At 43.2% G+C, this 16,359-nt stretch overlaps 1 protein-coding gene across 1 annotated transcript; it reads left to right on the forward strand.

Annotated features, from left to right (window-relative positions):
* Positions 1 to 865: 865 nt before the first annotated feature.
* Positions 866 to 4,038, forward strand: LOC132465985 (uncharacterized). The gene is made up of 5 exons (XM_060062952.1): positions 866 to 899; positions 1,513 to 1,884; positions 2,156 to 2,272; positions 2,482 to 2,537; positions 3,554 to 4,038. The coding sequence occupies exons 1-5, from the start codon at positions 866 to 868 to the stop codon at positions 3,680 to 3,682; spliced, it is 708 nt and encodes a 235-aa protein (XP_059918935.1). The 3' UTR covers positions 3,683 to 4,038.
* Positions 4,039 to 16,359: the final 12,321 nt, after the last annotated feature.

Below are 16,359 nucleotides of genomic sequence, written 5' to 3' on the forward strand. Positions count from 1 at the left end.
CCAGTGGTAAAAGAAATAGCAAGAGAGGAAGTGACCCTAAAAGCTGTTGTTGTATCTAAGAAGGACACTTGATAGTCACTGAGGCTAGATCACACAGCGTCTTTATTTCCTCTAAAACGGCAAAAAGGTCAAACCAGTGTTGCATCGAATAAGCACAGATAATAAAACAACTTCCTGAGAAGGGGTTCTAGCGAACACCATGTTTCCCCGTTACCCCATTCCCTCCCCCACAGTTAGGGCGTGGGAGGACGTGTGAAAGTCCTGAAGGAGCCCAACTGGAGGGGCAAATGGTTAGCTGCCGAGACAAATGGTTAGCTGAGGGGGCAAACGGGTGAGTGGAGGGGTAAACAGTTAGCTTGAGGTGGCAAATGAGTGTCGGAGGGGCAAATCTTTGGCTGGAGTGGCTAGCCGTCTGACCCAAGGGGCGCATTGTGTGACCACAGGAGCAGCGGTCAGGTGGGATGGAGCAGGCACCTTACGCAGGCTGCGGGCATGCCACCGAGACCCGTCTGTGAGCTGGTAGGAGCCAGGCCAAGCTGGCGGTTAACCTGGCAGGGTGAGGACCACAATGAGCTCAGTTTATTGGTTTGTTGGGGTCGATAAGCTCTGACCCAGTCCAACACTTTGATAGTAGATGGTTTAGTTCTGGGTTTCCTGTCAAACCGTTGTTTCCACCAGCCACAATATATTAACATGAACTGTACCTCACAGAAAACAAGGTGGATCATTGGCTTGCTTCATTTAGTGTCTCTATGTTTCAGCCAATCACAGTTGGTCTACGGTATGTAAATTGGTTTTTTTTATGTTCAAATCTTTCATTAGAGCGAGAACACCGCTGGTTCAGCATCAGTGCCAAAACGTGACAATGTACTTTGCTATGATAATTCTGAGTGCAGCACGTGAGTAGATACCTTCTCAAATTCCATTTCTTTCTATTTCATACCTCTTGAAATTAGCCGGAGGTGTTTTGGGATAATATAACTTGCATTTGAGAAAAGGTCTATTTTTTAATACATTTATTTGCAAAGCTGCAAAAACAAAGATTGAATGTTAAAGAAGAATAATTCATAGTTCTCTTTTCTTATTTTCTTGTTAGTGCTGATTCGGGCTCAGGAGAGTCCTCGCTTGGTCAATGTGAAATCAGCAGGACTTGGAGACACTGTTACCCTTCATTGTGAAGTTACACGCAGGGATAGCAATTATTTATACTGAACAAGCAATCTCCTGGATATTTTCCTGAAATGGTCGCTTCAATAGAGCATAAATCAATTACAATGAAGCCCCACTTTGATTTAAGATTCACAGTGGAAGAAGGTGCTTCTTACTTTAATCTGATCATTCGAAACGTTACTAAAGGTGACGAGGCAAACTATTTCTGTCACCTTTACTCACTTACCTTCTGGAATAATTGCACCTTTCTGGCTGTCAAAGGTAAGATGTATCCCTTCAAATGTTTATACTAAATATCATGAAAAGCATAATTGATGATAATTATATGATTTAACTGTGCAGATCCCAATGACCAGAGGTTTGTCTCCCAGACTGTGGTCCAACAGCCTGTGTCTGCATCAGCTCAGCTGGGAGACCCTGTGGCTCTCCAGTGCTCTATTACCTCCCAGAGGACGGACCACAGTAACCAGTGCCAAGGGGAACCCAGTGTGTACTGGTTCAGATCAGGATCATCTCACCCTGCTGCCATTTACATGAATGGAAACAGGAGTGGTGAATGTCAGAATAGTTCTGGGCCTCCGTCTGCTCCACAGAGCTGTGTCTACACACTCCCCAAGAACAATGTAGACTCCTCTGATGCTGGGACCTACTACTGTGCCCTGGCAGCATGCGGGGAAGTTGTGTTTGGAAATGGAACTAAACTGGACCTAACAGGTCAGTATATTTGTTTTCTTACTTCCAGAATCTTTTTCTTTTATATATATATAATACTTGTTTATTAGATACTTTTAATTATAATAGAATAATAGAAGTACAATATTGTTATTTATTATTTTGAAAATGAATCTCAATGTTTTCCTCAATTTAACATTATGAACATATTTTTCTTGAAAAAAATTCATTCAGGAAAATCACATTCCATTATATCATATGTAATTGTTCATAAAAGATACCATGGGATCTAAATCTTCGCTTATAATTCTAGAACCCTACCGTCATCTGGTTACCGTGGTGCTTGGAATACTGTTGGCTTGCTGTCTGGTTGGGAATATAATCCAATTCATAGCCAGAAATAAAAAGCACGTTTGGGAGCATTGCAAAGGTACGGTACATTCTACACTATTAAGCCTACTGATGTGATTTGATATGACCTAAGGAAAGGTTAGAGATTCCCAACTGCTTTAATCGATACATTTGTAGTCTGAATACTGAATCGATGGTATATTTACAGATACCTGTAAATATACCGACATGAATTGCTACTATCGATAGCATTAAAAAAAGTAATTATTCTTCTGTTCTTATCTTCAGGAACACTGAGTTCCTCTGACCATGTTGCAACTGACTCAGTGATTCAGGAACAACAGGTACTCATTGCATTGTGTTTAAAATGTATGTATTGAAATTCATAATCGAGAAGAACAATTGAAATGAAGATGTGCAAATGTTCTAATTTGAGACAAAATTATTCGTTAAATCAATGTTAAAAAGTTTGTAAAATAGTGGAAGAGTGGAACGGGCTTGCGAGACAGACGTGATACACGTTTTCAATGCGTATGTTTTAGATGGTGTACAATGCCATAAAAATAAGAATTGTTGTTTTTGTTACCCTAGAATTATGTCTACCTTGGGGGGGGGGGTCCTCTGCCACAGAGCCCAGATCAGACCACCGGCTCTAGAGAGAATGGGGTTTTAATTTGAAGTGAACCTCGTGCCTCAGCCTGAATTTGAACCCGATAAGGGGAAAAGGATTTTGAGCTTTACCATGAAGAAAAGGGGCTATTATCCCAACGGCTATGACCCGGTAGTGTATGAGTGTTATTATGAGTGATGTTCTCTATGAAGAAGCCCTTCATACCGTGGATATAGCTATACTATAAGAATTTGGGAAGATTAACCCTCTATCAGACACATACAACTAATATACTTAAGGAATAGACTTAACTGCTTGTAAGCTATGGCCTTTAGTTTCATAGACTAAATAAGGTATAAATACAATTTATGACCATTAATTGAGTAAGGAACCTCATCACTCCACACCTGGCTGCTCGAGAAGCATCGAGATGGTGCCACCATCATTTTGTAAGTACTTGCCCCTTGCAGTTCAGTACAGGCCGCCCTAGCTTCTCCTAGCGTCGTTGGGGATGGGGAGCATTCAGTTTGCTGTGATCTGTGTTACTGCTATGCGCCGCTAAATGATTCTCACTAGGAAGGTTGGAAAATAATATATGCTATTGTTCTTTAATGTTCTATCTTCACACTATTCTGGAACGTTGTAAAACGTATTTAATTCTTATTTTGATAAAATGCATGTTCTTGAACTTCCCTGCAACCATCCTGACGTCTCAGATGTTTGTTAGTAATACACAGTTCTCTGTTGTAGGACAGGGAAACGGATTCCTTGAATTACGCAGCTTTGGATTTCCCTGGCAGGAAAACCAAAAAGGGGAAAAAGAACAGTGAACGGACTGAGGAGAGTCTGTATTCTGATGTGAGAGAAACGCGCCACTGAAGTCCATCAACCAGGGAGTCTGTGTCCCCTCATGAGGCTAAAAGAATGAATTGGTACTGCCATGTTCTGACGCAGTTTGGATTGATTAATTTGAATGTTGTGCTATGGTTGTTGGCGGAAATAATCTGGACCGTTTTATTGTTATGGATGTACTGTATGTAGATTGTTTATATTTAGTTATGTTGCTTGGATTGAAAGATACAAATGTGATTATAAAACTACGAGATAGTTATGGTCCTTGATTCTGATTGGCTCATAGCCGTTGAAGAATACGGCGTAAAAAAAACATACAAAAAAATGTAACTTACAAACACGCATGTGACCGCATTACTAAAACGTAATAAACATATTTTTTAACGTGCCACCGATCTCAAGTATGCTTGCCGATGTTGCTTGGCAACCATTTCCTGGACCCCGTCCACAGCCGCCTGACGTCTGGCCCCGCCCGCCTGCAGTCCTCAAACAGCCTCAGCGGCCGACACTGCAGCGGCTCGTGGTCGGCCCTTCTGCGCAGCCACAGCCACAGTATCTACCACTGGCTGTTTCCCCTGTAATCTCTCATTTCAGTGTCAGTCTCCCCCCAATACTATGCAAGTCGTGACGGATAATATATCACATCAGGTTGAAAAAGTCTTTGCCATCCCAAATGTTTTGTGTTAGTTGTTTATAGTTCTGGTATAGTATCATTATTTATAAATATATTTTTCGATTCCAACACAACCTACAAGGAATTCTGACATTAGGGATCTGGTAAAGGGTATATAACTCACGTTACCTATGAAGTGAGAACACGACATGGCAGGCCCATGAAGCCTACATTGTCGATTTAATGATAAAGATCTCTTGGGCTCTTCTCTACTCATCTCTGCTCTTCTCCTCTACTCTAGTCTCTCATCAGGTTCTCTCTTCAACAACAATGCACATAGGTACATGAATACATTTTGACAGATGCTGGGGATAGGCTGTCCTGAAACATGCCAGCCTTGTGGTTGTGTGGATCTGTGTAGAGAGATAACTCCAGAGAGAGAGAAGGGGGAGACCGCATACAAGACAACAAAAGTGCATGCCCTGCATTTAACACTTACAATACAGAGACATGACATTTGTTGATGTGCTTTGTACGAGTGGTGGGTATATGTCTCTTGAATGGACTGCTGTATCTGCTGGTCTCTGCAGTGCAATATGATCCCAAATCAACATTTTCTGTTCACTAAACAAACACCATTTAGGTTCAGTCAGTGACAGGATATATAACCATTTTGTGGTTGGTCTCTCAAGAGCCTTATCAACACATCCTGTTTGCAACCTGCAACTCTATTGAGGGATAATAGTTGTGGTGGTTGGGTCAAAAACAAAGACATGAACAGCCTCCGCCCCCGCCTGTCAACTAGCTGCCTCACTCTCTGTTTCCAGCCCGGTGGTAAAAACACATACGGGGAGAAAGATTAAAGGAAGTGTCAATTGAAGCATTCTTAAATTCCCCCCTTATATTAATTGCCACTTTACACTCTTGGTTTACGAAAGTCTTGAGTTTCTTGAATTTGCTCAAACACAGAGCACATCGATATCTCTCCACTCATAGCTGGATTTTAGTTCAGCTTCATTTTGGTACTCAAACGTTCAAAATAATATTGTAAGATCTGTCCTAGGTCACAGAGACGTGCATTTTAACTCCTCACATTGTTGTTAATCTACTACTAACCAAACCATGACATTGTTTTTCAAACAAGGTAACATAAGAAAATATGTACTTTATAATCCTAAAGGAAATATGTATTAGACGGCGCATACAACGTCTTTGATTAAAATATAAACATACTGCGTGCAATTGCATAGGCCGTCACCCATACGCATACATGCCCAAGCACAGTCCCTACAGAAGATGCACAGACTGCCATAAACCAACAAACGGCCTGAGACTCACAAATAGGATTTCTACATCAGGGTTACCGATTTCCGTGCCGACTGTGTGCTTTGAACAACTCATTATTTTACAAGCAGAGAACGCCCGTCAACCCTTGCTTCACCCCGACATCTTGCTTTGGTCAGAGTGAATGTGTGAGAACCTATTTCTACAAGTAAGTCAGGGATCTCTGGGTGTAACCCAGTCTGGGTGAAAAGCGTGATACGGGACTCATGGTACTCAAAGCATCGGAGTCACAGCTTGTCCAGCTTATTTCTGAGCGACCTCTCGTCACTCAGGATCATACTCAAGCAGAGGCGGTCGATTGCTTCCTCTCTGGCCCCTTTTACGCGTTCATATACACACACACAAACTCTCACCCACACACACAAACACACACACATATCAGTGGCCTGCGGTGACTTTTGAGTTAAGGGTGATGAGACCCCCCCCCCCTTTACATTTCTAGAAGGAGACCTAGATTCTGTTCATGCCATTGCATTACATTGCTATTCAAGGAGCGCTTGCATTTGATTGACCCTACTTGTGTGAATAATGCACATCCTTCTGCCAAAACAGAGATAGTACTCAACAAATGAATTATTGTTGATAAAAAAGAAATATTAAAAATGTCATTTTTTTCAGTCTTAGCCTATGCGCACCAGGATGTGAACACATCCTGTTGATACCTGCACTCAATTTATGGTTGGCCTGACAGAGAGTTGTGGTGGTGCGTCGAAACAGACATGGCCAGCAACACATCCATTTCTCATTTTGGGTTTCCTAGAATATAAACATTTGGTATTGATGTTAACTAATATATCTATGTCTTTACCTTTTGATAAGAATGTGTTTTTATGATTTTTTTTTCTAAAAATCCTAATAACTAACAATTTGACACCAACCAGATCGAAAAGCTAAAACAACCATAACATATCACATTGGGATGTATCCAGTACAAACAAACCAAATATCTGGTCAAGACAATTTGATTTTCCAATCTATTCCAACAATTTATCGGAAGTGGAATGAAGGAAAAGAGTAAAGGATGGAATCAAATAACACACACGATGAGCCTTTTCAAAATATATCCCTTTTTGATAACACAATGTGGGAATGTCCAACGAACTGGAAGGATTTGAATGCATCGACTGCAGGGTTAGAGTTGCTCTGTCATATATAAGTGACGCCTCAACTTTGATTTTGGCTGCTGATATGCAGTATTCAAAAGCTACTGCATATCCATATATACACACACATACATACATATATATATACATACATACATATATATATACATACATACACATATATATATATACATACACACATACATACATATACATATATATATACATACACACATATATACAGACATATATACACACACACACACACACACACATATATATATGCATATATATATGCATATACATATATATACACACACATATATATGTGTTGTGTAAAAGAGCCCTGCACTACAATGGTCATACAGTAGCCCAGAAAGGACAAACGGCTCTAGAGCAAACGTGTTTTTAATTCAATCAACTTTCCATTAATCAAGGACTATGATATAAAATAATCGTGTTGGGCTTAGAGATCTAGGAAGAAGGGAGCCCGTTATCCCCATGGCTCCGACCCATTTTAGATACTTTGGTAGTACTGTCTTTGTGTATGAGCGTTAGAATGAGCAGTGCTGTCCAGGCGGAGCATGCCAAATTCACACACACAAACATTGTAGTGTTATACTATAATAAGTGTCCGAGAAGCACAACAGGGGTGTTTCTAGGTTTCAGAAACATCCGGGGCTTAGCCCAGACGGAAAATGAAAACTTCAGATGTTTCGACCAATCCTGTTGCTGGAGGCAGAGTTATTTGCAGACAAACTAGACCAGCCCATGAACATTTTAAAATGTAAATACACAGACATTCCTGTATAATTAAGATGTATGACAGCACCCTCTGCTGGACAACAGTCTCACACCAAACTACATTTTCCGTTTGAACCAACGTGGCTATAGCACACTGATGTGAGACGGGTTGGTGGATTGAACGTGTTGTAGTAGCAGAGAATGGCCTGCGGGGCAGTATGTACATTGTTAAATACATGAATAGGGTTGAATTTAGTAGTACCGTAATATGGAGGTTTCATATTTTTACAAAATGGATTATGTGAACATTGCTGAATAACAATCATGTATATTAAATGCATTGCAGGAGTTTTGCTTGACATTAATCAAGTTAAAGGACAATTAAATGAACCGCACCAAACATGTAGAAGTGAAAGTGGGATTTTAATATATAAACAAAAACACTTGACAGAAGTTTGATACAATTTTTTAAAGGAAAGCAGAGGAATACATTTTCCCAAATGATTCTTTTCAAAATGTCACCACAATTCCGAAAGCAAGTGAAGAGGTTTGTGTAAAAGCAGTCCTCCCTGACCAGCTCTGTCCCTGACTCTAAACCCTGACTCTCAACCCTAACGCTGAACCCTCTGAGGGCAGGAAGACGCGCCTTCCGTGTAAAGGTTTGAACCACAGAGAAGGAAGAAAAGAGGAAGCAGTAGAGAGTAGTGAAGTAGTGAGGTTAGTGACAGACGAGAGGGAAAGGTGTGTGAAAGCACAGGGTTACATGTGGGATCAAGAAGATCACTCCCACTGGAGGTCATTGATCCATCAGCCTCAGACTGCTGAGCTCAGCAGGTCTTCTGGAGGACGAGGCTCAGGTGAACTGAGGAGACGGGACCAGCAAGATGTCAGGATCAGGGCGGGTTCAGCTAAGGTGTGTCTGCCCCCGACCAAACAGGATCAGGTGAGGTTCAGCTCAGGTGTGTCTGCCCGGACCAAACAAGGACATTGATTAGGTTCAATATTCAAAAGATGCAACATTATCTGAACCAAAGATAAGTCATTAAGGAGCAGGTAGGCTTTAGGGCGCCTTGCTCAAGGAAGCATCACTGTATTCTGAGGACTTGTAACGGGCTAACTCACCAGGAAGCCAAAATACATCAATGTGCCCAAGAGTAATGAGAAACGTATGACTTACAGTTTGTAAGTCAGCACGGCTCCTCCATCAGCTCCTTCAGTACGGCTCCTCCATCAGCTCCTTCAGCCTTGGATTCCTGGTCTGGTTACAAACACAGTTGGTCTCAGTAAATCACCTGGGGACGGAACATACCCCACCTCCTGCATCTGAGGTTCACTTGTAAAATGGAAGACAAATTTAAACGCTTAAATTAGACAACGTCTGCAGATTGTCGCGTTCAGCAATTCATCCAATACGGTCGTAGCAGCTTGGTGATGGTTACCCTCTGGTCCGGTGCTGCAGGCCCCTGGTCTCCAGCCTCAGTCTCCGGTCCACCCTGGCACCACAAGCCTCCGGTCCCCAGCCTCTCCTTTCAGCTACAGCAGAAGGTTTATATCAGCATTTGCCCAACAATAAACTTAACTGACTCATCCGAAACCGAATTAATTTAACCATTATTTTATAACTCAAGGCTAGAAAAGACTTGAGACCAGACATGAGCATCCCGTTTTTGGGAATGAAGACAGGGCAGTCCACAAGTTTAAAGTAGTGGTTCAGGCCATGCATTGAAACTGACCTGAGAAGACTCTACTCAAACACCAGAGCACTGTCCTGCTCTGGAGGACTTCTGACAGGAGGTGGAGGTCTGGCTCTGAGTGAGGAGGTGGAGGTCTTGCTCTGGGTGAGAAGGCAGACACCTTGGGACAAACTACATGTTACCTTTTTAACCTTTGACAGTTCTAGAGTATCTTCTACTGTAACATGTGGGAAGGACGAACATTATTTTAGCTTTGATATTATCCAGGGGTTAAACTTCTGTGGCAATTAATGACAGCAGATATTTAGAACATACAAAAGCTGAAGCAACAAAGAACACTAAGCAGTATCGATATTAGATCAAATATACTCAGCCATATTCAGGTGCTGGGTTCCGTTGAAGAAATGTCAAATTATCTTCCTCCTTGAAATGATTTTGAGCCTTCACTGATGTCATAAATGGACCCGCAAGTAGAACGCAGTTTTGTACGCAGTGAGAGTCCCGTCACATCATCGTGGTCAAAAGTACGGCGCAACCAACGGAAATTATCAACATATTGTACGACGTACGTGTCAGTATGTATTTAATATCAAACTTCAGTTGTTTAAGATAGGGGCAACAATTCCCAATGGAAACCGAGTGAAAAATTGTTTCCGTTGGCAACGGCTCGAGGTTACGCAAATACAATCCAGAACGTTCCGCCAGATTCCCTCAGAGGACTCCCGTCCAACTAACTGCCAGGTGGTTTATTATGGTTGTCAAGACTACAACGTTCTATGCTAACCAATGGGACTAAATCAAGTGACTACACTCAGAACCTTCCACGGCGGGAAGCACAAACCGTCCGACTGGAATCCGAACATTCCAGCGGGAACCAACCAAAGAAAAAACAGAACCAGCGCCTCACCTTGAGCTGAACGGAGGAAGATCCTGAAGTCCAGCGATGGTCTTCATTAAAACAAAGCCAACAGACTTACCTTGAGGGGATCTGTTTGTTGCTGTTGGTCATTACTACTATTCAGTGTACCTTTACATTATTTTGCACCCAGTGTGTACAAGTTATATCACTCAAAACCGTACGAAGAACCAAACTACCATGTACCTCCCACAACAACTTTAAACCTAAAATCCTGGAATCATTCAATACAAAACCGTGTCTACATTTTACAATTATCTAGATTATTCAGTGTACAAACTATACAGAGAAAATTTAATCTATAATAATAATACTTATAAAACTACATCTCCATCACTAGAGTGTTGCATCCTACTCATGGGGGTGTGGTCTGAGCGAGCAGAGATGCATGCTGGGATACAGTGCAGTCTGAAGTCTTCAGTTCTATAAACAAGCCCCTCAGGAGAAACCAAGTGTTTGAGAATCTGTCGCGACATCAGTTACATGAGCTGGAATATCCTTCAAGATGGCGCCAGGATTATCAGAGGAGAAAGGCCAGGAGGAAGATGTGTGGGTTCTTCCTCTCAGCCAGTGGAACACAACAACGGTCTTCATCAGAGCACCATGGAACACTTTGAAACATTCTCCTCTTTACACCTCGAAGCCCCGGTGAAGGTTTCCTTACCTCCTCAGCTGAAGAGCACAACTTCAGCTTGAAGAGCGCAGTAGTTGGAGTTCCCAGATTGGTTCTGATTTGAGGGAACCAATCGATCAGCTAGTCCTGTCTGAAACAAATACAGTTCAGCCTGAGAAGACGTGCAACTGAGTGCAAGACAAGATCCACAGGGCTCTGCATCAATCCAGCCAGGTAGGAAGAGCCGTCTCATTACAGGTCTGAAGGTCATCTTGAATATCCACTTAGGTCCCTTTCCAACGTCAGACTCTCCTTGTGGAATTCCTTTAGGTGTCCATCCTCCATTGATCCTGATCGGTGTAGTCCTAGTTTGAAGTCACTGATCTGAACACGCCGCTTGCATCCTTTTACACTCGAGTTGGATACTCTCCTTCCTGCCCAGTGTGTTGGATATCGCTCTGGAGCGTCGCTCAGGGCTCTTCATGTCTACTGGAGGCCCTTAAGTAAACGTGTGCCCGTCCATCAGGGATGATTTATTTGACCATTCCGATATCCCAAGCCAATCACAGACCCCCGTATGAACATTATCACTGTCAAAGCAAGCCGGACACACACATAGAACCCCATGCCAGGTGTGAGTGGGACACACACACACACACACACACACACACACACACACACACACACACACACACACACACACACACACACACACACACACACACACACACACACACACACACACACACACACACACACACACACACACACACACACACACACACACACACACACACACACACAAAAATCATCCATCTCATGTCAAACCCAAACACACATACCACCGCCATAAAAGGCCAAACAATCATGCAGGGCAAAAACCTCATGCCAAATAACCTTCCATCATCACCCCCCCAGCTCTCCTGCCAGGGCACCCAGAACAGAACAACCAATGTCTCCAGAGATGTAAATTATGTACAACATCCTTCAGTGGCGTCCCACATTGGTGATGGATTGTGCTTGGCGTCTCCAAAATGTGTCCCAGTTTGATTCAACATCTCTGAAGTCTTGTCTTTGTATTCCATTGGTTTCCTGAATGACGGGCCTTCACAGATGCAAACGGTAGAGCTTTAGTCAGCCTGAGGACAGGAAGGAGGTCATCTGTTCAGAAGACCACCCAGTGGAGGGGGGTGGCTCTTGAGGAGCAGGATCCATATGGGGATGGCACCAAATAAGACATTCTTGGAAATGAAACTGTTCCTGAGGAGTTCCGATGCCTGGAGGGGACTGTTGAATGTGATCCATGGTTCTCTGTGTCAGACTGAAGTTGAGTTTTAGTTGTTGAGATGAGGAGCCCCCTCATCTCCCCCTGGTGTTTCTCCTTCTGAATCCCTGTCTCCATTTTAAAGAACATTCCAGTCCATGTAACTGATGTCACGACAGTTTCTCAAACACTCGGTTTCCCCTGAGGGGGCGTGTCTACAGACCTGTAGACTTCAGACAGCTCTATATCCCAGTATGCACCTCTGCTCACTCAGACCACACCCTCGTCAGTAAAGCAACACTCATGTGATGAAGATGCAGAGCTCAGGAGAGTAGAATGAAAGAAGACTGAAGATATCATTTTAAAGGGGACATATCATACCACCAGGTGTGAGCGTGATTAGCCATTACAATCTGTTTTCAAAATGTGCAGCATTGTGACATCACAGGTGGGAGTGTCCACCTAGATATATGGCTAATCACACTCACACCTGGTGGTATGATATGTCCCCTTTAACAAATCATTAAAACCAACATAAACCAAACACCTAAGTAACCCATGAACCCATAAAACATCCTTATACTCAGATCAACCTTCAGGTAACAGGTTAACTCACCAGGAAGCCAAAATACAATGTGCCCAAGAGTAATGAGAAATTAATGACTTACAGTTTGCAGTTCATCTTGATGGTTAAGTTGGGATACTCACAAAACTGCAGTTAAATATCCATGATAGACCTTTGAAGGAAGGAACAGTTTACTCATGAAAAAAAGTCTTCATTCAATTCACCTTACGGTGTGTGAGAAGGAGGCTTTCATATAAGAGACTCATTCACTGGTTAAACTGGACACACACACACACACACACACACACACACACACACACACACACACACACACACACACACACACACACACACACACACACACACACACACACACACACACACACACACACACACACACACACACACACACACACACACACACGATACAACTTTGAGGGGAAAAGCCAAAAAAGGCATGTTTAATCTTTAACATAACAAAGTCTCTCAAAACACAAATAACGTAAAACCTTGGAGGAATCAGCGGTCCCCTCCTCGGTGGGTGGAATCCCGTCACCCCCGAGGACCGGTCTCTCCGTGCAGGAGCTCCAGGGCTGGGAGAGACCCGAATGAGTGGAGAAGCGGGCTATTTAAGCCCTGCTTCTCCACCTGTTCCTCAGGTGCTCTGAATCTCCTTAATTGGCAACGGCCGGGTTGCCACAAGACACACACCCTACAGACAAACACCGTACAGACAAACACCAATACACCATATAGATTCACACCATATGCACGCACACACCACAGATACACACATATAGATTCACACACAATATTGATCCACACAACATATAGATACAAACCATATGCACACACACACGATAGATAAAAAAACATATATATATATACACGCACACATCATAGGTATACACCATATAGATACACACACACCATAGATACACACCATACAGATACACACCATAAAGATAAACACACCAAATAGACACACACCAAAGATTAACTTAATATAGATACAAACTATATAGATACCCCCCCCCCCCCCCCCCCCCCCCACACACACACACACACACACACACACACACACACACACACACACACACACACACACACACATACACACACACACACACACACACAAAAGATAGACTCCATACAGTTCTGGTCACTAAATACTACTCCTCCTTCTCTCTTCTCCTTCTCCCCTCTAATCCTTTTCTCCTCTCCTTCCGTCTCTCTTCCACGCCAACCCAGTCGCCAAGAAAAAACGTCGCCGGTGTACGTTTCCATGAACACTGGAGACGTACTATTACAACGTAAAAACAGCGTGTTATACCTACAGTATCCACGCGTGCCGCTGTGGAGGCGGGTTTCGGGGTTTGGGTTTCACGGCTTTCGCGGCAAATTGTGGACACGATTGTTTAGGGGGGGGGGGGGGGGGGGGAGGTAGACTGTTGTTGACCGGGGAGGGGGGGGGGAGACACGTTTGTTGAGGGGACGACGACGACACGATTGTGGGGGGGGGGGGGGAACACGTTAGTTGAAGGGGGACGACGACGACGACACGTTTGTTGAGGGGGGGGGGAGACACGTTTGTAGGGGGGGGGGGCACGCTCGACAACGAGAGTTGGTTTTTATTGAACGCTCGACAACGAGAGTTGGTTTTTATTGAACGAGACTTCAACACGGAACAGCTGCACGAAACGATGGTCACGTCACTCTCGGTGACGGTGTCGACAACAATGAACACACGAACAATGTTAATAGAACAACACACAACCACATAACATCCCGAACCCATCAACCCCACTTAATCCTAACAACAAAACAAGTTAACAAAAGCCCCATTTGTCAACTGACAACCCCAATTCCCAGAATCCCCCGCGGCTCCGGAACACGGCGTAGTTTATATTAATCTTTATTATCCGAATGGGAAATGCAATATTTTAGGACAGATACACCATTAAACGCGTTTCTAATGACATTTCTAGCGAGAAATGTACATTTTCCTTACATAATCTTCAGTCAGTGAATGTGTATGATCTTTATTAATCTTTATTATCTGAATGGGAAATGCAATATTTTAGGACCGATTCACCGTTAAACGTGTTTCTAATAACATTTCTAGCGAGAAATATACTTTTTACTTGCATAATCTTCAGTCACTGATTGTGTCTGATCTTTAGTTTTATAGTTATTAGGATTTGATCGGATCGCTCGCATGTTTCAACGTCAGGTTGTTAGGCTGCTTTCGCTAAACTAGCAGCTCACGTGCTTCCTGCGTTTGTGTTATTAAACTGTTACTTTATGTAACTTTTAATGATATCATCTTGTTAGAAACACGCATATCTGAGAGGCAACCCAGTCGCCAAAAGCATTCGTTGACAGTGTACGTTTCGTGAACACTGGATTACGTCGCATTTCAACATAAAATAGCGTGTTATACACACACACACACGCACGCACGCACACACACACACACGCACACGCACGCACAGACGCACACAGACACACAGACACAGACACACACACACACACACACACACACACACACACACACACACACACACACACACACACACACACACACAGACACACACACACACACACACACACACACACACACACACACACACACACACACACACACCCACACGGTGCATTTCGCTGCTAAAACAACAACAACAACAAAATATTCCCTCAAATATTATTACTAAAGAACCGTTTTCCAAATAACGAAATGTGAACCAATGCATTCTGAATGGGAGTGTTTCTCCGATTAAATATCATTAATCTCCGTGTGTTGGGTGGTATTCTATTTTTTTCAACGGGGCTGCATCCAGTCACTTGACCGTCATGCTGCTATGGTGGTTGCTATCGACCGCCCCCTCTAATCCTTACATGGCTCTAAAAACCACGCGGCAAAGGAGCTGCCGTAAATTGTGTTGTTTTTGTCGTAAACTGGGGTCCGACGGTTAAAAAATAGACAGATATTCCGAGGTATCCTTAAAAGGCAGCTTGGATGTTTTTATTTTCTGCAGTTTAGACTTCTTCTATAACCTATTTTTGAAAGCAAAACACCAAGTTCATTGATTTAACGAGGCAGGGTTATTTGAAACAATTTATTCAATAAATATTTGTGAGAGGTCATTCCTTCTCCTGAGTTTGCTTCCTATTTATGTCTAGTGTACACCCCTACTGTCCAAAAGCATCCCCCCCCCCTCCCCATATGGATTTGGAGAGTTGTTGCCACGTCCCAGTGGTGGAAGTATCATATAATATGAAAGAGGGCATTCAATTATACTACAATGATCAATTAGGAGGCCGAAGCCCTAAAGGAAGTGATGCAATAGGTGACTTGAGGCGAGAACATTTAAGTAAACTGTACCTTGGGGTCTCTTATATATCAAAGGGGGTTTCAAAGGACGCATACGCTTCAACCTGTGGCTCCAGCCCGACAGGAAATGACTCAGCAAGTGCTCCATCTCGTTGCACCTGCACCCAGCGGCTCGCTTGCAAGATTTCGGCCTGAAGTTCTTCCCAGACCTATACCCTAACAGTCCAACATGCATATCTGAGAATCAGGCCCCTCTTCAATAATGACAAAATGTTATGAGAGAAATACAGATTCACTTTTTGTTATCTCATAAGCGGCGTGGTGCCGGCTCCTTTTGACCTTTTGACCCCAGACTTCAAAGACGTGGCCACAGGCCAGCTGTGTCTACACACATTAAGCCACAAATGTACACCTCCATCCCGCAAAAAATGGGGCCTAGAAACTAACCTCTGTCTTATGTACATTGACTGTACTGTTGGAGGTCACGCCCCTTTTCCGGCCTTTTCGAGATAGC

The sequence above is a fragment of the Gadus macrocephalus genome, chromosome 10 (genome assembly GCF_031168955.1).
Source record: "Gadus macrocephalus chromosome 10, ASM3116895v1".
Classification (NCBI taxonomy): domain Eukaryota; kingdom Metazoa; phylum Chordata; class Actinopteri; order Gadiformes; family Gadidae; genus Gadus; species Gadus macrocephalus.

What these genes read in the sequence shown, in the direction of transcription:
- LOC132465985 (XM_060062952.1), top strand. Translation starts at nt 866, where the DNA reads ATGTACTTTGCTATGATAATTCTGAGTGCAGCAC. An exon ending in AACTAAACTGGACCTAACAG is followed by an intron (nt 1,885 to 2,155) that starts GTCAGTATATTT and finishes TTATAATTCTAG; the next exon opens with AACCCTACCGTCATCTGGTT. An exon ending in CGTTTGGGAGCATTGCAAAG is followed by an intron (nt 2,273 to 2,481) that starts GTACGGTACATT and finishes TCTTATCTTCAG; the next exon opens with GAACACTGAGTTCCTCTGAC.